At 37.3% G+C, this 25,185-nt stretch overlaps 2 protein-coding genes across 3 annotated transcripts in view; both read right to left on the bottom strand.

The window, feature by feature from the left end:
* Positions 1 to 25,185, bottom strand: part of LOC142337592 (START domain-containing protein 10-like) — a 308,346-nt gene that overhangs the window by 30,441 nt on the left and 252,720 nt on the right. For both annotated transcript variants that reach the window (XM_075386933.1, XM_075386934.1), the window contains exon 2: positions 2,956 to 3,127. In XM_075386933.1, coding sequence (XP_075243048.1) covers positions 2,956 to 3,117 — 162 coding nt within the window. In that variant the 5' untranslated portion in view covers positions 3,118 to 3,127. The remainder of the gene's footprint in view (positions 1 to 2,955; positions 3,128 to 25,185) is intronic.
* Positions 19,760 to 25,185, bottom strand: part of LOC142338372 (uncharacterized) — a 118,886-nt gene continuing 113,460 nt past the window's right edge. The window contains exon 7 of the mRNA XM_075388095.1: positions 19,760 to 19,835. Within this exon, the coding sequence (XP_075244210.1) occupies positions 19,768 to 19,835 (68 nt within the window). The 3' untranslated portion in view covers positions 19,760 to 19,767. The remainder of the gene's footprint in view (positions 19,836 to 25,185) is intronic.

Raw genomic sequence — 25,185 nt, 5'->3', positions numbered from 1 at the left:
GTAGCACCACATCACGTAAACCACATTTTCAACTGCCGCGAGAACACCACGGACCTTAAAGTGATTAACCTGTGGTAAAGACTAAGAGGTCGCCAACTGGCTGGACTTAATACCATCGGTCCAATACGACCACACTGAACAGAATAATCCACCTTCGTTGTCCGCTTCCCCTCGATGCTGACGATGCCCCTCCCGACCCCCTAACCTGGGGACAGCATTTCATTTACCATGTAAATGCAGAAACGTCGCTGCACCAAAAGCAAGTTGTGCAAAGGCGATCACACTAGTAATATATCTATTTTTATTATGATACAAACGCAACTGAGGAAGCAGTAAAAACGACAAAAAGCGCCGGTTTTCCGCCAAAATTACCGGCAAATTGCATTTCTGTACGACAGCTAAAACATCAACAAGGTTAAAAATTTGGAACATCGAGCAAACAGAAAAACAATGCAAAAATTGGACGTTCTCGGATACGACAGTGATAATTTCAAAACATAACCGACTAACGTTAGAGTTGGCAAGCTAGATTTAGTTCTATTGAAGGGCGTGACGTCAGGGTAATAGATGATTCCACGCCAAATAAAAGCAGCTGAAGTGCGGCATCAACAAGAGTTAAAGAGAGATGGAGAGAGATAAAGTGTGCGAGAGATTAAACGTGAACGAAAAGGTAAAGTAAAGCCATCCGAACCCACAGAGAGGGAGCTAGGAATATTTTCTATAAGATTCGACGTCTAATTTTTTAGCCTTGTTAGTAATTAAATCATATAAAAACTGAAAGTGCAAAACTCTCGCAGTGAAAAAATAGTAAAAAACTATTTGTCTCGCTTAAAAACCTTGCAAAAATTTGTGATGATAATATCTTCAGAACCACTGCATCATCTCAAGAGGCTATCCAGTATTCGTATATTAAGCCTTAACAGTTTCATTGGCTAATAAAAATCAATAAACATGAACACATTTTTTTTCGAAAACTTTAAAGATTTTACCAAAAATTTGTTAAATCTCGAATCATTAAAAATTGAAAAGCATTCCAATAACTATAGAAATTATGCAGCTGCCTATTATCAAACCTTGGAGGAGATTTCTGGGCTCCTGGTGCCAGAAAATCCGAAAAAGTTGAAAAAATAATTTCAAAAAACTTGGATTGTAAATACTTTTAAACAAAATTGCTTAAAATCGTGATATTAAAACCTTGGAAAGTACTCCATTACCTCTAGAAACTATGCAGTAATTTATTTTTGAACCGAAGAGGAGGCTCCATGGCCCTAAAAACCGACAAAAATTCTGAAAAAATTCTCAATTCTTGATTAAAAAAATTGCAATTTTTATTTAAAAAAATGCTAAAATTTGTGATATTAAAAAGTTGAAAACTATTCCATCGCATATATGATTTTTTCAGTAGCTCAATGTGAAACCCTTATAGAGGTTTTCTCACCCCTGAGGCTGAAAGGACCTGAAAAATGAGATTAAATGTAAAAAAAAAGAAAGTGCAATATCTCAAAAACGCTAAAATTTGTAAAATTTAAATCTTGAAAAACATTCCATTACATCTGGAAACTATATAGTACCCTTTTATGAAACCGTAGAGGAGGTTCCATGGCTCTTGAGGCAGGAGTTGTCTAAAAAATGACAAAAATTATCAAAAAATTGCTAAAATTTGTGATAAAAAAAAGTTGAAAACTTTTCCATGTCTCATAAAAATTTTTCAGTAAGTTATTTTCAAACACGTACGGATGTTTTCTGGCCCCTGGGCTGGAAAAAACTTGAATATTGACAATAATTATCAAAAAATTGAGAAAAATTGCAAGTTTTTTTGTAAAAAAGCTAAAACTCATAATGTTAAAATGTTGAAAACCATTCCATTGCCGCTAGAAACTATGCAATAACCTTTTAAAAACCCTTGAGGAGGTCGCTCGACACCTGGGGCTGAAAAACTCGAAAAAAATGACAAAAATTGTCAAAAGGCTTAAAAATTGTGAAAATTAGTTTAAGTTTGCGTGTTTTGGATTACATAAACCTATCGCTCTTGGTAACAAAAAATGGTCAAAAAAGTACTTATGTCTTGCAAAAGACCTTTAATAACTTAAACCAGCTCAATTTTAGACTGGTCCAACAAAAAATTTGAAAAATTGCAACATTTTGGGCTCCTAAAAATGACATTTTAAGTTTAAACTACGGCCTTCCCGGTAGATTCAGCACATAAAGCACCTGAAGAACTACTAAAAACGGCTATGGGTCTCTAATGAAACTAAATGCCTACTGGGGGCTACCTGTCTATCTAGTTTTTAAGGACAAAAAGTCAAATGGGTCAGACGAAAAATTGGTCAAGCGAAAAATGGCATTTAAAAAAACCAACAGGAGTGATATAATTGCTACAAACTTTGTTTGAGAGAAATTAATCAAGCACTCAGAATCACAGAACACTTTGCTTTCAACGCCCAGTTTCTGAATAGAAAGAAGAACCATGTGAAAAGAACAAGTCTTTTTGCTCTCTTCCTCTGCTCTCATTACTGAAGGTCAGAACTGCAACAAAGTTCGAGGTCCTTTTGGGACAATTTTTACATCTCAAGGACAGAAAATGATCCGTCCATGATATATACCAGCAAAATTCAACCAGAAAAACAGACCAAAAATTGCACGTTATCGGAAACGACGTTGACAATTTGGAACATCAAGCAACCAAAAAAGACCAATTTGTTTTCAAAGCTCAGTTTCTGCATAGCGAAAAGAGCCAAAAGACTGACAAACAACTTTTTGGCTCACAACTTATGCAATTATTGAGATCTATGCATTGCATTAAACTGTACATATATGCAAAACTCGTTCCTATAAATTTTGCTCTGAGAAAAAAAATTATTAAGTTTCTTTATATTCTCTTAATCATGGCTCTGACTATCACTTAACTTCTTTTTTATAGTGAAACATTCAATATTATACAAACTGGAAAGTTACCTTAATCATTTGAATTTTCGTCCCAGGTGTTTGTTTCGAATAAATATACAACTGTTTCTTGTTATTTTTAAGCGAAAGGGTCCAGTCGCCGTCATTTTCAGCCGCATCGCGGAAAGACTGGAAATCCTTGCTTTCGGGCACCTTCACTTCACCAACTTCCATCGTCTCCTCTGAAAACGGTTAATACTCAATACCTTTTATTCACACCAATAATTTGATTAAGATAAGAAATAAAACAAGAAAAGAAGATCATTATCAGGAAATATATGAAAAGGTAAATTAAGAAATGCCCCTCCCCAACACTGGGTGAATATTGGCTGGTCTGTGGCCCTCCCTGCGCTACGTCTACATAAAGCATTTCATATCGTTTAAATTTCTCTATAAAATGATAATATACAAACACCAACTAAGAAAGTAAAATAAAAGACAGACAGCATTAGAAAACAAACAACTAATGACGAAAGTAGATGAGTCTAACTAACAGCCTCCTTCTTCAACCACAGCTCCCATCGAAGCATCAACAATTTCGCGCCACCTAAGAGTCCTTGACTCACGAATGCAGAGGATGGAATTCCTCAGGAGAGCAAAGCTGATTTTTGTCCTTAGATGTGATATGATATCAGCGTAGCTGTCCTCTTTTCATGCAGAGAGCTTTGATGCCAGTTGTTTCAACGCTTTTGAAGCTGATTCAACGCCAGCTCCACCAGTGCATGCGAAGACAAGCGCACAAAATATTGCTTTCTCAACCTTAGTTATTCTTTGTTCATGTTTGTTTTTAAGACTCATGGTAATTGTAGGCTTCGCTACTGCTTTCAGGGCAAATTGCTGCCAGCGGGCTGAAAATTTTCACATCAAAATAAGTTTTGTTGAAGCTCGATTCCCAAAGTCCGTTGGCCTTGATATCTAATCTAGCATCATCATAACGCAAAAATGGTACGCGGACGACGGCGGTGCGGTAGTAAGCTTGGAGATCTTGCTGAAGTTCTTCACAGATTTATCCGATCATTGTCAGCATATTGAATAAGTAGCAAACGCCAATTGATTATAAAGGAGCACACAAAATCCATACTTCGTGAAAATTTCCCAAGAACTACATTGCAAAAAACTCCAGTCAGCTTCAGAAACTAGCGAAAACATATACGCAAAACGCTCACTCATTTTTCTTAAGGTGTTGAGCAAAAAATTGCATTTCTAGCTCGAACAACATCTAACTCCAGCATATGAGAAGAGGCTAGAACTCGCTCACTGCCTTGCCACTTAAACACAGCGGATTTAAGTTGAAAAATCGAAATTCAGCTACGGTTTGTGCATTCTGTAAAATCTTGAAGCAAAAAATGCACCTATCTACTGTTGAAAAAAACCTACACCATCGACTCTTCTCTATAACAGTGGTTTAACAATGGAAATTAAAACCTATGGGGGTGTGTTAAAAGGCGTGACAATAGCTATGACGCCAAAATTGAGCCAACACTTCAGTTGTTAGGAAAAAAACTTTTGCAACAAATTTACTAGCACTGACAACAACGCGCTACCTGACAAAAAAGCAAACGGCTTGTGGGGGTTCATAATCAAGAGAATTTTTCTCGACGCAAAATTTTTTTATCCATTGGCGAAATTATACTCAAAAGATGCTAAGAGGCATACAAATGTCACGAGGCAAATAAAAATCATCTATCATAAATTTTTGGAAATTTAAGAAACCAGTTCTGCAACGCTCGTGTTTCCTGCGTGGGAGGCGCAGGGCACTATAAAGTAGCTAATGACAAAATTCAGTAAACGCTTACTCAGACACGAAAACATACATGAGACAAATCTAAGTTTTGAACTCCTAGGTAGCGTAATTATCTGCCTCAGAGACTGCCAGGGTACTAAACTTGTAACTGAAATATATAATACTAACAGTGTTGTTGAGCGGGAGGAAAGACTAGACAACTAATTAATATAAAGTTAGTTCAGAATTTTGGTGTCTCTCAGAGTCCAGAAAAGTGCTGTAAATATAAAACAAACACATTGAGGTAAATTCAAACATGCTGATTGTTTCATACTGGGGGTTCACTCAATGGGACATTAAAGTAAAGAATTTTTCGTCTGATTGTTTTTCGTCCTAAAATAACCTTATCTCTTAAAACTTCCTACGTTACTGTTTAAAAGAGTTTTCTTGTTGTTAGAGCAAGAAATCAGTCAACATTTTCCTCAAAATAAAAATTATCATCTTTGCCACTTGAAGCCTTTTTGGTATCTTTTTCCGTTTTTGTACACGAACAATCGAGTTGTTTTGACATTCTGTCTATTTTCGAAAACATATACGAAAACATATACGCAAAACGCTCACTCATTTTTCTTGAGGTGTTGAGCAAAAAATTGCATTTCTAGCTCGAACAACTTCTAACTCCAGCATATGAGAAAAGACGCTAGAACTCGCTCACTGCCTTGCCACTTAAACACAGCGGATTTAAGTTGAAAAATCGAAATTCAGCTACGGTTTGTGCATTCTGTAAAATCTTGAAGCAAAAAATGCACCTATCTACTGTTGAAAAAAACCTACACCATCGACTCTTCTCTATAACAGTGTTTTAAAAATGGAAATTAAAACCTATGGGGGTGTGTTAAAAGGCGTGACAATAGCTATGACGTCAAAATTGAGCCAACACTTCAGTTGTTAGGAAAAAAACTTTTGCAACAAATTTACTAGCACTGACAACAACGGGCTACCTGACAAAAATCAAACGGCTTGTGGGGGTTCATAATCAAGAGAATTTTTCTCGACGTAAAATTTTTTTATCCATTGGCGAAATTATACACAAAAGATGCTAAGAGGCATACAAATGTCACGAGGCAAATAAAAATCATCTATCAACATAAATTTTTGGAAATTTAAAAAACCAGTTCTGCAACGCTCGTGTTTCCTGCGTGGGAGGCGCAGGGCACTATAAAGTAGCTAATAACAAAATTCAGTAAACGCTTACTCAGACACGAAAACATACATGAGACAAATCTAAGTTTTGAACTCCTAGGTAGCGTAATTATCTGCCTCAGAGACTGCCAGGGTACTAAACTTGTAACTGAAATATATAATACTAACAGTGTTGTTGAGCGGGAGGAAAGACTAGACAACTAATTAATATAAAGATAGTTCAGAATTTTGGTGTCTCTCAGAGTCCAGAAAAGTGCTGTAAATTTAAAACAAACACATTGAGGTAAATTCAAACATGCTGATTGTTTCATACTGGGGGTTCACTCAATGGGACATTAAAGTACAGAATTTTTCGTCTGATTGTTTTTCGTCCTAAAATAACCTTATCTCTTAAAACTTCCTACGTTACTGTTTAAAAGAGTTTTCTTGTTGTTAGAGCAAGAAATCAGTCAACATTTTCCTCAAAATAAAAATTATCATCTTTGCCACTTGAAGCCTTTTTGGTATCTTTTTCCGTTTTTGTACAGTTGACACGAACAATCGACTTGTTTTTGACATTCTGTCTATTTTCGAACTTTTTATGTGTTTTGATGAAGACTCAGATAACCGTCAAAATGATTCGGACGTTTTGGTTAGGCTAGGTCATAAGGAAAATTGTTCAGCGACATTTTTTCTATTATTAGCCCAGCTGTATGGATTTTTTTCTGTTCTAGCAGATGTCTTGTTCTGCCATATCTTTTGCCTATAAAGTACATCTTTATGTCCCATTTATTCTGCAGAATAAGTCGTTTCAGGTTTTTTCTCAGATAAATTTTGAAAAAAAGACAGCCGAAAACGATAAGTTTGAAAGCAGGAGTGTTTTTACAAGAAGAATGCGCGCGTTCAGGGGTGTTCGATTTTTATTAAGTACATTGAAATTATAAAATGAGCCATCTTTTTAAAGATTTTATTCGGCTGCTCACCTTAATTAATGGTCTTGTCAAATTGAATATCTAGATATTGGCAAAATTTTTGTGTTGTTTCACAAAAATTGGATCCTAAATTAGAATCATTGCTCAAAAAGAAATATTTTGGTTTTGTTCGTAATCATAATTTGTTTGTTCGCTCTACAGATTCTTCTGTTTTCTGCATAAATTAATATAAGTGATTTTTCCATGTACGCTATTTTCATTTCCACAACAGGAAGTAGAAAATACATGTGCCATCTGCGAATTGAAGTACGTTCTGCGTTGTGTATATAGTAGATGAAAAATTGTTCCCATATAAAAGAAAAATGAGTTGTCCTAAAACAGTTCCTTGTGGCTCACCGTGATTCACAAGTGCACAATCAGAAAACTTGCCATTAAATTTTACTCTTTGTCTGCGTTTGGCAACAACAATGAAAACAACAATTTTTTCCACTCCTGGGAAAAACCATACATTTCAATTTTTTATAGAAAAATGCTATTTAAAACGGAAATAAAGAAAACAAAGGCTTTTGTGAAATCTAAAAAATAGTGAAAGTTTCTCTCTTTTTTGAAATCCGGATTGCTCTTTTTTCATAGTTTCATGCTTATCAATGAAATCCGTCATTTGAGTCAGAAGGGGGAGCTCAAAAAATTTTTTGCTTAACTTTGTGTTACAAAAATATGTCAATAAGTAATACTAGACAATTCAATGTATTTTGAAAAATAGTGTCGCATATGCTAGTTTCACTTCAGCTTGGAGAACTTTTTCTTTAATGCAGTTATCTAAGGCAAACTGTAAAGGTATGCTTATTGCTAATTTGCATGACGGTACGAGTCAAAAAGATAATTCACTAGTTTCTGTCGCTTTTCAATTGTCTAGAGAGTCACTGATTGAAAACAATTCTTTTCTAATAAGAGCTCAGAATGTGGTTTCTGAGCATTATCAATGTTTTTACGATATATTTTGTATCCCTCAAAATTTTGCCACTATCTTACCTGAATTCCTTAACATTGACACTTTTTCATTTGAACTGATCTTCTGTGTAATGAATTTCCGTTGATCTGTACGTATTGCTAGTTTTTTGAAAAAATGATGGAAAAAATTGTTGTGCACCTCCATTAATCTTCTATTAATTAAAACTATTGCACACGTAAAATAGTTGTACGTCTCACTGTTAGAATTTTTCCCATTTCTTGATCAAAAAATATTTTTGGGCAATCAAGCTCCTCAGTTCTTGGGTTAACCAGGGCTTAGAATTTTCTCGAAAGTATTGATGAGGCAATCAAGCATATCGTTGCCATTCTCACATCGGTAAATTCTCCACCATTCTGCAAGAGCAAGATCTCTTTTAAAATAAAAGTGATAAACGTGAAAAACGTCTAAAATTTTTTGTCGTAATCATATTATCACTCTCAGATTCCAATGAGAGGTTTGGTTTCAAGATAACAAAGAAATTGTTGGAGTTAAAAGGAGTTGTTGTGACATCGGAGGAAATTATCTGATCTTTCGAAATAAAAAGTGTTAATTTAGTGCATATGTTTTCTTAGTACATCTGGTTGCATCACCAAGGTTAACAATTTCGAATCCTCATTTTGACGCAAAAATGTCTATTTTATCTCTCCTGTTCAGATATTTCAAGCTGTAATACCCCAGCAAAAAAACGTCATCTGTTACACTATGTTCTCCTAACTGTTTGTTACCAAAGCGATCAAGAAATAAGTCTCGAAGACTACTGCTTGGGCAATAAGAAACGTTAACAATTAACTTTTCAATTAGAGTTGGAAATTATAAAATTTGTTTTTTAAGCTTTGACAATTACTGAGGAAAAACATTGCCAAATTGTCCAATCCTCTGTTTTTAGGTCACTGAAATACTCAATCAAGATTTCCAGTTGCGGCTCTTGGTTCAATTCAATGTCATATGACAGTTTGAGACTTACAAGTGTTTTAAAACTAACAGTGTTCATTACGAAAATTACATTGATAAGTTTCACTTTTTAGAAATCATTTAGGTTGTTGTGCAATGCTTTTTTTGATGTGTGCATATAAACTGATTTTAATTTTTTGTTGCCTTGTAAAATTAGCCTTGTACATCATTTATCCAATAAATGTACAACATGATGTTTCGTGGTATTTCCCATTGTAGCTCCCCCCCACGAAATTGTAGCCCCCATTGTGGTGTATACCACAATTGGGGGGGGGGAGGGCAACAGGCTATCGTACCACTAAGCTGGAAGAAAATTATAATAGGAAGGACCCTCTTTTCGTTTTATGTGGTAATTGTTGTTGTGTTTTTGAAGTTCTCTCCAGAATCCCAAAAGCAACAAAATTATGGGTCCTTTCCTTTATAACCCCCCGCACTGTGGTTAGATGACTCATAGCCTCCAATAACCTAAGTACACCTTAACCTGGAAGGGAGCTATGACTTCATTGGGAGAAGGGGGATTATACTGGGGGACCCGAAAACATTATTAAAACTGTAAGCATTTTCTTCAATCGTTAAGTTAAAATTCTCTTGAAATTTTCACATTAATAGTTATTAGAAGACAAAAACTTCTGTTTTGTTGCTTTCTTCATTCTGTAAGATAACTTTTGCTCGGGCATTGAAAACAACAAAAATATTTATCCAGTCTTTATATCAGACAATACGTATAGCTCTACAAATTTGTCTATTTAAAATTTCGGAACTTTATCAAAGTTTTGCTACACATAAAAAAATCTAATGTGGTTTTTTTCCAATGTAAAACTTTTTTATCACCTCCATACGAAATCCAACACTCTGGGAGATTACAATTTTACTAACATTATAAAGTACTATTTGTAGACCAAGTCACACGGGAAACATCTCCTCGGTCTATTATAACACCATGTAGAGTTGATAATTATGACCAGCATATCACCTGAACCAAATTGCTTAACGTGTTTTCGATCAATCATACGTGCGCTCAATCACGTGAAGAAATCAACAATCAATGAAAACGAACGCCATTTTACACAAATTAACTTCGCAGCACAATAACTTGGCATTTGTAGTCAAAGAGATTGGACAAACTCTATAGATAAAGTGAAATTTAATCAATCAGTAGATGACGCCTCGGAAAAATTTGGAGTTGCCCATGTAGAAATTGTTGCATATGTAGCACGCCAAGCACAAGTAAATGCTCAATTTTCATAGCTACAAAGCCAATAGACAAATTATTTCAATAATCTCTTGGGATGCCCACGGTACATTTTAAAATAATTAACCATAACATGGACAATGCTTAACTTCTTACAATGTCTTTTTGGACTACTTCTTAACGATTTTAAGGCATTTGAAAGCTCTTAAAACACCGAATATCACCTTGTCGAAATTGCTCAGAACAAGGTTTTTTGTAGTGTTCTAACAGAATACTTTCCACGTTTTACAATCAGACTCCAATAACAATAAACCACTATCACCTATGAAAAGAAAAAGACGGCATTCGCTAGATAGTAGTTCTCCACACTCTCAAACTGAAAATAATTTACTCCACAAAACTTTTGAGAAACTCTATAAGATAACATCACCTCCTCTGCACATCAACTCTAACAAACACAGAGCCTCAACTCTTCTCACTTCAATCTATGATTGCTATGAATTTCCAATAGAATGACAAAAAACCAGGTTTTATATCACTACATCTTCAAACATTTAATCCTAATAGACGCAATGGCTCACATGCTGCTTCACTCTCTAGATGTTCTTTCGATGATGCTCCTGATTATCAGGAAAATCCCTGGGAACTCATTTCAAATTTACCAGGCATTCGTATTTAAACATTTTTTTCTAACTTAGCGACACCCCAGCTCAGAACTCCCAATCACACCAGGATGGAGGCTCACCGATTCCTCTGAATAGCGAGTCGACGAAGTATGACCTCATCATGCTGGACGTTGATGACATTATCCCCTCATCTCGGACGCCACTGGTGTTACCTCTTCCAGTAACGCACCCAATTTGCGATTTGCAGACCCTGGCCCTATTCACCATGGCCCAGGCATCACCAAAACCACAGTCTGTGGATGCTGCAATCTACTCGCGCTTGAACCCTCTGCCTTTCCCCAGCAATTCCTCTTCCCCGTCACGAGAGCTGCAATTATTCATTGTGAGAGGCCCAAGCTCCCCCACGTCTGTGATGGGACCCCTTAGTTCATCACACGAATTGCTTTTTCAGAGACAGCTCGAGAGGATAGTCCCAAATTGCGCCAGAGAGGATAGTCCCAAATTGAGCCTTCTCTGGAACAGTACGTAGCCCTCGTCTTCGCTCACAACTACTTATGTATCCTCCACCACGGATGCCTACGCCGGATTCACAACCAGCAATCACTCGGATTTCGAAATATGGAGCTCCCACACTATCTCCACCAAAAACACAATTGTCTTTTCCACAACTTCCTTCATACGATAGACCTACCTCCATGGATGATTATCCTTGCACAGACCCTTCTCCGAAAAGACGCTCCCGGTCGATATCACACCAGATTTACCGTGTTCACATATCACCAGTAACTTCTCGATACGCAGCCATCCCATCAGTAGTCTGACAACCCTCATCATCTAAAGCTAAGTATCAACACATAGCACATTCCAAAGACCAACCGGCCCTAGCTTCAAATTCCATTAGTTCATGAATCCTCTGAAAACTAATACCGCGCACCGAATCCACGTTCCAGAGCATATAAAATATGTCTCCACGCCTTCCGAGCACACGCTCAAGCCGACAGTCAATTTCTGTTCTTTTGGAGAGTTAGAGATCCGGTATGTAGAGAAAGGACGAGATAAGAACCTTTCACATTGAGTGTGCTTACTTCCCAAACAACCGGTGTTTCACAGAATGCATCTGAATCTCTTTTTCGATTGGTTAGATTGCGAGAATAACTATCTGAACACGATGTTCACAAAAGACATCATCCCTTATCGCTTTTATCAAAAGTAAAATCCTTTTGGTTTTTTGTAACATACACAAATTGATGTGAAGAACCAGATTCACAAAGTTAAACGTTCAAAAACGGTCCACACGATCCACAACTCTTTTTTGTCCAGCACCACTTTCATCAAACGAATCGCAATTCTGCTCATAAATTCGAGGCCTCCCTTCGCCAACACAAAAACCACACCTCCTCACTTCCTTAATTACAATTTTTTTTATTAATCCTAGCTATTGTAAGAGGACGCTGAGGAATTTTGATTCAATGAATATCTTCCTCTTCTTCCCCTCTACGCTAAAACACACCGACTAACTCTTGTTCCGACTAAATATCTCTAGTGAAGAATCACCTTCAACCTCCTTTACAGGGATTGGATTATGAACAAAATTGCTAATGGGAATCATCCGAGGAGGAGCAGAAGATCCTGAATCAAATGTTGACAATTCAACCACATTCAAGGCTGATCTCTAACCTCGAGTTCTCGCTGCTTGCCTCGCTCGGGATAAGGACTTTCTCGAAATTTTTCGGGATCCTGACAATGGAGTTCTCCAGCACTCACAAATTATATTTTTCTATTTATTTTTCCTTTTTCATTTATTATATTAACATTTTCTCTCTTTTCTTCAAATTGAAAATTAGGATAATTTTCTCTTCTTCTTTTTTGGGGTCAGATATATCTCAGTAGGCACAAAACTTATAACGTTTAAACTGTTAAGTAGCTCTCACTGTAGCTACTGATGGACTTCTAGCAGATGGTATGCTAGTTAATCCGATCGGAACATCCTTTTACCAGATGGAGATGAATTGAAATCTTCTTGTACAAACCGAGAGAGACTACAGACTACAACTTTCCATCAACTGGGAACAAATCTTCGCTACAAGACAGTGGTAGACAGTTGGGCACTTTAACGGGATTGACGTTACTGGCCAGCACACACTGTAACTGGCACCCTCGCTGATTCCACACCTGAAAATAAGTGGATCTCTTACTCACGCTTCTAGTTTCAAACTTCATCTGACAGGGACTTTAGACGACGACACAAGTCACAGACTCCAGCACACAACGAGGATGACACATCCAGTGTATGTCAGATACGATCTACAATTTTGGATGAAAAACTCTTAACCCCGGATGGATTTAGCAGCAGAACTACTGGATGTACACCTCCAACCAATCAGAGATTGAGAAGACACAATTTATTTAATTAGCACTCACTCCACTTAATACAGTCAGTCTATTGAGTAGTTGCTTGATGTATATGCCTCTGAATCCGATGTTATATCATTATATTATCACAGAAATAATTGAAGTGAACCTTCATTGTTCTACAGAGTCGGTTAGTCTGAGAGAACTAGGTAAGCCTGCTTCGCACGCAGAAATAAGTAGCCCTAACTCTTTATACCTTATAACTTCTCTCCGCGGAACTCAATTGAAATTTGATAGAGGTGATATCACCTAGTAGAAATTTTTTCAGAAGCTAAGTACAACAAAGTGCTACAATCTGACATCCAGCACCCATGAACCTGCTCATGAATAAATAGCTAGTAACTGAGGTGAACAAACTACTGGTTGATAATCAAAATAATTAAACAGTATGTAGTTTTAAGCAACAGGAGTTCTATATTTCAGTTGGATCTCCTGGTTATTAGTGAGATGTTTTGTTCTTCTCAGTCAAATTTTTTTTTGTCTTATCATTAGCCGTTCACTGTTTTTTTGCGCATAAATTTTGTAAAAAGCATCTTGATCTCGCCTAAATGCAGCGCAGTTGAATTAGGTTTCTAGTCTGCAGTGCATTAACAGTATCATATTCTTGGCGGCACTAAGATTGCACTGATGTCAAATTACAACAAAAATGGAAAGAGGGTTGCTTCCTGGTTCATGTGAAGATTGTTTGAAAACACTTCATTTCCTAGACTTTTGGTATCAGAAAAGTCTTAAATATACGCAAAACAATGAATTTTTTTTGCATTCCTCTTTCTAAATGTTAGCTATTTAGTAGTTTGTTGTAGCAAATGCTGGCTCATTTAGGAAAACCTCGCAACTGCCTTTCTTTTACCTTCATTCGCAATTTACAGGTGTCGCCGAATATCAAACGGTCTTCTTTGGAAACGTATAATTTTTGCAATTATTTTCGAATCAACTTTAAGACTTTAAAACAGAGGCAAGATAAAACCGCTATAATACACAAAGCAGAGAGGTGCCTATTTAGACATAACAAGCGAACCATCAAACAGCCACTGCATTTGGCATAAATCAGCTTTACCAACCTTCGGAGAGAATTAAAGATCTTGCTATCAAACGATAACATCACGAACGCTTCACCGGGAGACAATATATTTTTTTACGATTTGTGAGATAATTTTGTCAGACTGAATTTTTAACGGCACAACATTTAGTTTATATGATTTATTAGTATATTATACAAAAAAAGATGTGATTTGCAAACGTTTGGCCCCAAACCCTCCACGTCAATTACTAAATCAATAACAAACGTAGCTTCATTCAACGTAAGAGCAGCACCGTTTATTAGAATTGATAACGATACCTTCTAAATAGGTAGAAAAATAACGTATAAGTTTCTGAAATTAACTAACCTCTTATTATAAATCGATTCCAAACAAACTGCTAGAGCCTTTTGGATGTATTAATAAAAATAGACGAACTAGTATCAGCAAAAACGTTAAATTGAAACAGTATTTCAGCATCAGTTATGCCTTCTTCTTTTGATTAGCCAGCAGAAATAATGGGCTCAGCTGAAATAGTTTCAAATTATATATCAACTCGGCAACACAAATCTTTGGCGCAAATCCTTATTTCCTTAATTACATTTTTTAATTTATCCTAGCTATTGCAAAAGGACGCTGAGGAATTTTGATCCAATAATTAACTACTTCCTCTTCATCCCCTCTACGCTAAAACACACCGACTAACTCCTGTTCCGATTAAATATCTCCAGTGAAGGCTCACCTTCAACCTCCTTTACAGGGATTGGATTATGGACAATATTGCTAATCGGAATCATCCGAGGAGGAACAGAAAATCCTGAATCAAGTGCTGGCAATTCAACTACATTCAAAGCTGATCTCTTCCTTCGAGCTCTCGCTCGGGAGAAGGACTTTCTCGAGTTCTTCCGGGAATCTGACAATGGAGTTCTCCAGCACTCACAAATTATACTTTTCTATTTAATTTTTTCCTTGTTCATTTATTATGTCAATATTCTCTCTCTTTTCTTCAAATTGAAAATTAGGATCATTTTCTCTTCTTCTTCTTCTTGCGGTCATATATATCTCGGTAGGCACAAACCTTATAAAGTATAAACTGTTAAGTAGCTCACACTATAGCCACTGATGGACTTCTAGCAGATGGTTTGCTAGTTAGTCCGACCGGAACATCCTTTTACCAGATGGAGATGAATTGAAATCTTCTTGTACAAACCGAGAGAGACTACAGACTACAACTTTCCATCAACTGGGAACAAATCTTCGCTACAAGACAGTGGTAGACAGTTGGGCACTTTAACGGGATTGACGTTACTGGCCAGCACACCCTGTAACTGGCAGCCTCGCTGATTCCACACCTGAAAATAAGTGGATCTCTTACTCACGCTTCTAGTTTCAAACTTCATCTGACAGGGACTTTAGACGACGACACAAGTCACAGACTCCAGCACACAACGAGGATGACACATCCAGTGTATGTCAGATACGATCTACAATTTTGGATGAAAAACTCTTAACCCCGGATGGATTTAGCAGCAGAAATACTGGATGTACACCTCAAACCAATCAGAGCCTGAGAAGACACAATTTATTTAAATAGCACTAACTCCACTTAATACAGTCAGTCTATTGAGTAGTTGCTTGATGTATATGCCTCTGAATCCGATGTTATATCATTATATTATCACCGAAATAATTGAAGTGAACCTTCATTGTTTTACAGAGTCGGTTAGTCTGAGAGAACTAGGTAAGCCTGCTTCGCACGCAGAAATAAGTAGCCCTAACTCTTTATACCTTATAACTTCTCTCCGCGGAACTCAATTGAAATTTGATAGAGGTGATATCACCTAGTAGAAATTTTTTCAGAAGCTAAGTACAACAAAGTGCGACAATCTGATATCCAGTACCCACGAACCTGCTCATGAATAAATAGCTAGTGACTGAGGTGAGCAAACTCCTGGTTGATAATCAAAATAATTAAACATTATGTAGAATTACGCAACAGGATTTCCCATCTTTCAGTTGGATCTCCTGGTTATAAGTGAGATGTTTTGTTCTTCTCAGTCAATACTTTTTTTGTCTTATCATTAACCGTTCACTGTTTTTTGCGCATAAATTTTCTAATAAGGATTTTGATCTCGCCTAATTGCAGCGCAGTTGAATTAGGTTTCTAGTCTGCAGTGCATTAACAGTATCATGTTCTGGAGGTACTAAGAATGCCCTGATGTCCAATTACAAAAAAATGGAAAAAGTGTTGCTTCCTGGTTCATGTGAAGATTGTTTGAAACCACGTCATTTCCTAGACTTATGGTATCAGAAAGGTCTTAAATATACGCAAACCAATGAATTTCTTAAGCATTCTTCTTTCTAAATGTTAGTTAGTTAGTAGTTTGCTCTAGCAAAAGCTGGCTCGTTTAGGAAAACCTCGAAACTGTTTTACTTTTGCCTTCATTCGCAATTTACAGGTGTCGCCGAATATCAAACGGTCTTCTTTGGAAACGTCAAGTTTTTGCAATTATTTTGTATCAACTGAAAGACTTTAAAACAGAGGACAGACAAATCCACTAAAATACACAAAGCAGACAGCTGCCTTTTTAGACATAACAAGCGAACCATAAAACAGCCACTACATTTGTCTTAAAGCAGCTTCACAAACCTTCGGAGAGAATTAAAGATATCGTGCTCAAATGTGAAACTCAACAAAGTTTGATGAGTTATAACCCAGTTGCCAGTATGGCATACCCAAGCACATTTATGAACAGCAGTTTGGCTCAACTCTGAACCGTCTAAACCTCGCCGCTATGAAAACAAACTACAACTCAATGCTTATTTCCAGTATGGGCGCAGCAGCTCTACTAAACTTTAATAAACGTATCTGCTATTTTATCTGGTCAGGTTTCATCTTCGTCGTGCAATCCTCGCGCTGTACTAACCCAGGTTGATGTCCTTCATTTGTGGTCCACCGGCTGTTACGTTCCCTGAAACGGCTTTCAGTCGTTTCAGGAAAGAGGGCGACCGCAGTGAGCTGTTCAGGAACATGTGTGATAAAATTCTCGCATTAAAAAACCCTCCTGCAAAAGGGGGAATTGGGGAACCCAGGCTGAGGTCCCAGACCGAAAGTCGATATGTCCAGACCGAAATGAACGCACGAAGGGGCGTCGTGCGTTCAAAATTACACGGTCTGGAAACACGGATGAACGCACGATGGTCTGGCATAAACGCACGAAAGTCTGGACATTAACGCACGAAAGTTTGGACAAATACGCTTTTGGTCTGGGATGGTCTGGACATAATCGACTTCGAACGCACGAAGAACGCACTAAAAGTTTTGAACGCACGATAGTCTGGACATAGGTACTTTCCATCTGGGTGGGTCTGGACATAGGCACTTTCCGTCTGGACATATCGACTTTCGGTCTGGCACCTCAACCTGGGAAGAAGAGGAAGTCGAGTGGGGTCGGATAGAATAAAGTTCTGTTGTAAATAGTTCTACTGTTGTTATATTTTATGATGGGGATAACTTCTCATGCAGAGAAACGCAGAATTAAAGTTTCAAAACGAACTCCAAATTTTTTTTTCCGAATTTAATGAGATTATAATGACTAAACCAAAAACCGCATGCTCAGTCTATTTGTAGAAAACAAAGTTTTCCGGCTTTGAACCGAATATACTTCGCCACGATAACGCCCTTAGAGTACCATGATACAGTGCTGAATAGAATATTTTATTAAAACGTAATGATTTATTACTGATATGGTAACACATTGGGACTCGTGCGCGCAATTATTAAAACTTGGTTGAATAATTATAACTAAAAGGAAGATTTATATTTGCATGATTTTCAAGCAAAAAAAACACTAAACCTGCTTTTCTCTTCTTGTCTCTCGCAATAGTCTGTATCTGTCTTGGTAGATCACATATCTTCGCTGTGATACTAAGCCTATTATTTCAAACGTTTTCCGCAAACATCCTAATTTCAAATTTGTCTTTTAAAATATCACTTACATGATCTCTTAAACCTTTCAAGATATCTCGACAAAGTGGCCTTCATTTGCTAACATTCAATGGGGCTCTTTTCAAACATTTTTTGCATAAAAATGGGACATTGTTTTTGTCTCAATCAGTGTTGCGTCCTCAGTTCACGATTACTTTCAATTAGAAACAGGAACTTTTCTGTCATTTCTCTGTACACTTAAATAACCGAAAACAATTTTAGCACTAAATGCTAGTCAGCACGTAATTATACAGATAATGCACAAATGAAAAAAAATCAATAAACCCTTTTACGAAGAGATTACTTATATTCTTTTTTTCATCGAAAGTTTCTTTATTGCTTCCCCAATATCAAATGTTATCATACCGGGTCAAGGTTTTGTTGAAAAAATAATCTAAGAGTTACGGCAAAAAGCGGTAGCAAAAATTCACAGCAAAATATATTTTTGATTGGCATTTTTTTGCATTTTCACTGCTTTGTGTGGAATTGTTATAAGGCAACAAAATGCTGTACAAGATTTTGAACCTCTCGCCTCATGCATATTAACAGTCTCCTAATTTGAGTGGTGAATATTTTTCCATTTTCACTGCTTTCACCCCATTCATTGCTAAAAAACCAACTTAATTCCAACCATTTACAGCAATCACCACAATTCTTACATTTTCGAGCATTGAAACATTGACCCGGGATCAAACCATCCTCCCGCAATTTTGTCCCTATACAAATTTTTTTTTTGCACTCAAACAAGTCCAAATCTTTCAATCAGTATTCAACAATGACCGTCATTTGCTTGAAAAAAGTTTTGAATTCATTTTTTGAAAATTTTATGAATTTCAAACTTCAATACTCCCTTTGTATAGAGAAATCAATGAGCAAAACACACTACACATGCTCAAAAACTCATCCCCTAAGTTTTTCTATGTAAAAAGTTTCCAGAGATCCAAAAAACTTTGGGCTAGCTTGTCTAGGAAAAAAATTAATCACGCGTTGTTATCAAACGAATTAAACGGATGAACTTATTTTTGAAAAGTATTGTTTTCATTGCCTCAAAGAGTTTTTCAATTCAATTCAAGTTCTTACTCTTAGTTCATGCCTATTTAGTGGGTTTCTGAAGCCCGAAAACTTTTGTTCTAGCTTGTCTAGGAAGATGGTCGTTCTCTCGTTGTGTTCGTACAGAATACGCAATTAAACTTCTTTAAGAACTGCCTTAGAAGAATCGGCTCAAGTGCAAGTTTTGACTTCTTGAGGGGAATCTAAAACACCGAGAGCTTTTCTTAGATTTCGTATCCTATCATCTCCATTGTCAGCGGAAATTGGGTCGCATAATGGTCTGATCACTGGTCTTTTGGGTTGCATTATGACCACACGATCTCCTGGTTTTCACTGCCGTCTGATCGGAAGGCTTTGAATTGCACAACGGTCTGGTCAGGGTGAAAAGTCTAGCAATATGTCTGGTCAGAGAGGTCTAGTGTCGCACAACTCAGCTTGGGTAATTTTTGCCACAAGTTTTAATCGGTTGAATGATGCCCGGGATTATCTTGAGTTAGTAGTTGGAGGCAATTTAAAATTAATAAATTCTTATAAGGATCAGCAATTTTTGAATAAAAATAATTGCGTTCAGAATATAAACAAAGCTGCATTCTTAGCATAACTTTAGAAAACGAACAATTTGTTTAACAGTGATTTTCAAAAAACAATTAGAGGAAGCTGTAAATTACTTCTTACCGGACTTAGCTTTAACTCACTTGCTTGCATTTTCTTTGTAATTTGTCATTTCTTTTGTTAAATCAAACATTTCGGCTCCGGTTGGATACAGTTAGATGCCAATTTTGTCTGATTTGCACATTGTCAAATCCTAAACCGAAAACACGGTTTTTTAAATTCGCATATGCTGTCGTTGTTCCCAGCCAAGCTATCCGAAGCATGTGCGAAGGTAAGATTGTTTTCTAATTAGCATGTGAAATATGTTTCCTATAGACTTATGAAAAGAAATTATGAAAAATAGAAGGAAGATTACATCAATGACTTCCCGCTCAAGCATTTTTGGTAAAGCAAAAAAAAATTGGACCGAGAAAACATAAGTACATCTATTGTTTTCGAAAAGGAAATGGTGTACCAATTGTCACTGCGTCCTCAATCTTAAAAGTTTGGAAATTGAGTCCCCTCAGAGCCTGATTTGTTTTGAACGTGATCTAAAATCTAAAATTTTAAAATCATATTTTGAAAAAAATTGTTAACTAAAGACTATAAAGAAATCCAGAAACTACTTGAATGAGGTAGTCTGTTCATCTAAATAGGCGGTGTTGGTTACCAATGATCAGCTGTTACTCTGAAAACCAATCAATGCCGCACTTAAAAATAGATTTTGTGCCTACAACTGGTGTCCGTCAGGTTTGCAACGTGGAGTCAATACTGTTCCTTTTTAGGGTTTTAACCAATCAGACACTCCGTTTCAAATTTCATAATTTGCAGTTGAACTCGCATTGTATTACATATCACTTTTCAGTCATTCAGTTCTGGGTAACCTCCGAGAATCAATGGAAAAACTAATAAAATTGTGTATGAAGCTCGAAGCTAAATAAAATCCAACCAAAATGAAAACATGCGATCCAGGAACCCTTCGAAAAATCAAAAATGTTTTTCTAGGAGAAGAAGTTGAAGAAGCCAACAATATTTAATTCCTTGGAATGACGTTTACGCCACATCTCAAATCAAATGAAAATTGCAATGAACTTGCATCCCGAAGAAAGAAGCGGATCTTTCATTCAGTGGTTAAGCAATATGGAAACTGCACAGGAAATTTTGCTCTGGCTTTACAAGTCCTGCATTAGGCCTTTGTTTTTAATTGCAAATGCAGTCAGGCTCAACCAATCGAGAGCAGTGATTTCAAAATTGAAACAAAACAAAACCGAGCACTCAGATTTCGGTTAAGAAAAGCACGATTGTATGGTGTTCAAAAGCTGCACGAAGTAGAGAACCTTCCTGGCATAAGAGAGCTTCAAATTCGATTGGCAAAAAAATACATCAACTGAGAACAAGAGAACAAAAATTTGTCTATTGTACATCTCATAGCAAAGAAAAGCAATGTAAAAGAACACATTCAAAAGCATGCTAGACTTTCTATTTGAGTGAATAAACAAACTACCAACAATTCCCTGAAAAGGCGAAACTGCAATATTCAAACACATTTTCTGACTCAGGAATCACTGGCAAACGTCTGAGACCCAAAGGACCTTTTGTATCGAAGTCGCCGAAACATGCCGTGTTGAAACTTTTTTCAGGAAGAGGCTCCTCTGGAGTCTTGCCCACAGACGTTATGAAACTCTCTTCAAAAATAAAAATTATCACAAGAGCAAAATACGAGACAAGCCGGTGCCAAGAAGGGGCAGACTTCAGAATCGAAGTTTTGAAGCTGCAGAGCCGAAAATTGATACATTCAATTCAAAAGCTCAGTTAATAAGAAAACTCACAGCCATGCAAATATAGAAAAGACAATACGAAGTAGCAATTTCCAAAGCGGGTACATGTGTATTTGGCGCAGTGCTCTGTCAATGGAAATTAAGAAAAAGCGGGAATTCGATTCTCCGACATCCTTTAGTTATCTAGAGTGAGCAGGCAAAAACTGTCTCCATTTACTGATTCTTCTCTCTTTTAAGTATTACTTATCTCTTTACTTCCCTTCTCCTTTACTTCCCTTCCTTAAAATTATTTTTAATGCTGACACCAACGCCTGACAAAAAACCTGTAACAACTGCAATCGCCCCTAGCCGCAGATACACAACGACAAGAAAATCCAATCACGAAAAACCAGTAAAAATCATCCACGGTGTTTAAAGTGGCTCAGTATTCCTGATACAGTGCAGGCGCATCAGCTCAGTAAACGTAAACTCTCAAAGCTTTTGAAACTTCTATTGTATTACACATGATTTTTGACAGTTGTAATTGAACTTCGATTTATTTTTTATCCATTTTGCAGAAGACCGATTCTTTCTTAGGCTGGACCTGTATGCTTGATATGTCCATCGGCTGAACCAAACAGACCGCAATGTTGGTATAAGCCAAACTGAACAGGTCAAAAATTGCTATTGGCCAGAATGGATGCGGGATCAGAATTTTCTTCCAGACCATTGGTGTTGGACCGCCACCCCCCCCGTCCGCGACCCAAGACAGTCTGGCGAAAACCAGTCTTGTGTCAAGGACTACACCTTGGTTGTCTTGTTCTAAGGTTTCTACGTTTTGGGTGCACACTTTTACAACCCACAACCACTAATGCCAATTTATAACAAGGAGAAGGTGGATTGCATTCATATTTGAATCACTCCGGTGCAAATTTTAAAATGGCAGAAATCTGCGGTGCCGAGGTTGAGGTCCAGACCAAAATGCGACTTCTGATCAGACCGTCCCAGACAAAAACGACCGCTGATCAAACCGACTCAGACTGAAGTGTCCTCTGTTTAGACTATCGTGCGCTCGAAGCTCTGTGTGCGCTTAAAGTGCGCTCGAAAACCTTTTCTGATCAAATTATTGTGCGCTCGAAAGCCATGCCTTGATCAGACTAGTGTGCGCTCGAATCCGCCTCTGATCAGACTGAAGTGTGCTCGAAATAGCCTCTGATCAGATTGAGCGCTCGAAAATGCCTATGATTAGACTAAAGTGCGCTCGAAACCACCTCTGATCAGACAAAAGTGCGCTCAAAGTTGCCTCTGTTTAGACTAAAGTGCGTTCAAAATAGTCTGATCAGAGAATGATTTTGAACATCAACAAATCTCTCAATATCGTTATAATATATTCATTTCACGAAAATCGATGTTATCACTCTTATAATCAACTAACGAAAAACCCGTCCAAAAATTATTGCAGAGGCAACAAATGTCAGTAAAAAAGAAAAAAATACTTGAAAAAAGTCGCTCGATTTTGGTCTCTGGTCTCTGGTCAGACTAGTGTGCGCTTGAATCGGCCTCTGATCAGACTAGTGTGCTCTTGAAACTGCCTCTGATCAGACCGTCCTAGCCTAATGATGATTAAAAAGCTATTAATGTCACTTTCGGATCAGTACCTCAAAGTGTGATAGGAAAACCACAAGCAAGTACTGCACTTTGTGCAGGAACGTCCTTTGGGAGTGAAACTTTAATAAAAGAGATTTTTCACTAACAGTTGTTTAAGATTTAAAATCCTGACTTTTTCAATTACCTTTTTTTTAATTTTCGCTTTTCAAAAGTTCATTTAAATCCCCTTCTTTCTTAGCTTTATCTTTGTCAGTAGTTCTTTTAAGTTGCCCTCTCCTTTAACTCAGAGCCTCATTGAGGCTCATTCTCAACATGAGCCAAATTGACAGACTTTTATCTGAGGCTGGAATGACAGCAGAAGAATCAACGCAAGATGAAAGCGATTACACTGAAGTAAGGAATAAAAGAAAACGTTTCAGAAAAGTGCCAACTCCAATCAACAACGTAAGGCCGATGATTGTTTCAATTGATCCAAGACCCTCACAAATTCAGTTTGCAAAAGCAATCAGGTCGAAGTTTCCAGCCGTCAAGATTAAACAAATAAGAGAACTGAGGAACAATACCGACTTCTTTACTCAGCCAGAGGACCTCGCTTCAAGAGAATGCTTGATGCTGTCACTAAACCTAAATCAGGCCTTTCCAAATGCCAAAGTGAATGCAAGGAATACACTTCAAGCCTAAAACAAAACCAAGTTTCGTCATTGTAAACGTTCACCACAGCATTACTGAAGATGAGGTAAAAGAGGAAATTAAATAACAATGCAGTGAATGTCACCAAAGTTTCACGAATAACAAGTTGAGCAACGGGCCAAACAACAAAATTAATACGCGTGATTACGGAATCAAACAATCAAGTCAACGCAGCTCAAAAACATGTCGTCAACATGGCTGGCAGCTATACCGATGTGAAGCAAGCCGAGAACCACCACATGTTTCAAACGCCAAAAATTTGGCCACTCAGCAAGGGATTGCACTAGTGGAATTCGATGTTTTCGCTGCTCGCAAGATCATAGTGTTAAAGAATGCACTGTTGCCACAGAAAATGCCAAATGCTCAAACTGTGGCGGTGCTCATACGACAGTTTCTCGAGGCTGTCCAGCATATCAGCATAAGTTAGCAGAGGCCTCAAAGAAGATAAATGAACACAAATTCTCAGCCGTAGCTAATAAACTGAACTCTCAAGTAAAGACTGACCTAACGCCATCAACTGAAAAAATTGTGGTTCTATTAGCTGAAGTTTTGAGCAAAATACGAAAAGTTCTTAACACTATGTCCTAGAAAGACATAAAAAATTTTGTCTCTAACAGCGCCTCACGTATCTTCAATGAACAAACTGATGTTCAGAGAATTCATGACAGCATAAAAAGCGCAAATACAGCTCCTGTTAATTCAATTCAAACAAACAATATACCAAACAGCCAAAACTTTGCACAAAATGGATAAGCTCAAGATTTTGCAATCGAACTGTCGCGGACTAAACAACAAAATAAGTGATCTGATTTTGTTTTCAATAGAAGAAGAAATAGACGTAATTTGTTCGAATGAAGTTGAGAACTGGAAAAAACAACCCCCCTCAACAACTACATTGTTGCAACGGAAACTTTCAACAACGGTCATCATGGCTCTGCTGTCTTAGTGAAGAACAGCATTCCTTAAGTTGCCAACATTCCTTAAAATGCCGATTTTCGATGATTTGCCTTAAATTGCCGACTTTCGATGATTTGCCTTAAGTTGCCTTAAGTTGCCGACTTTCGATGATTTTTGCCTTAAGTTGCCGACTTTCGATGATTTGCCTTAAGTTGCCTTAAGTCGCCGACTTTCGATGATTTTTGCCTTAAGTTGCCGACTTTCGATGATTTGCCTTAGGTTGCCGACATTCGATCATTTGCCTTAAGTTGCCGACTTTCGATGATTTTTGGATAATAACTGCTAATAATATCCCTGGAAAGCCGCTCTCAACCGATAAAATTTTTTCAGGAAAACTGAAAAATGTCTTCGTATGTGGCGACTTCAATGCTCCCCACCATGAACTAAACTGCTCCTACGATTCTGAAAATCAAGAAAAGCTCCTAAATGTTATTGACGAGGGCAATTTTAAACTGCTGAACAACGGTTATCACACATATCAGTCGTTCGACGGAAAATGCAAAAATATGTTAGATCTGCACTTTTGCGATTTATACTTTTCTTAAAGTATAA

Source organism: Convolutriloba macropyga, chromosome 4 (genome assembly GCF_964194025.1).
Source record: "Convolutriloba macropyga chromosome 4, txConMacr16.3, whole genome shotgun sequence".
NCBI lineage: Eukaryota > Metazoa > Xenacoelomorpha > Acoela > Convolutidae > Convolutriloba > Convolutriloba macropyga.
The sequence above is the reverse complement of the archived record's forward strand: the minus strand, read 5'-3'. Positions and strand labels throughout refer to the sequence as shown.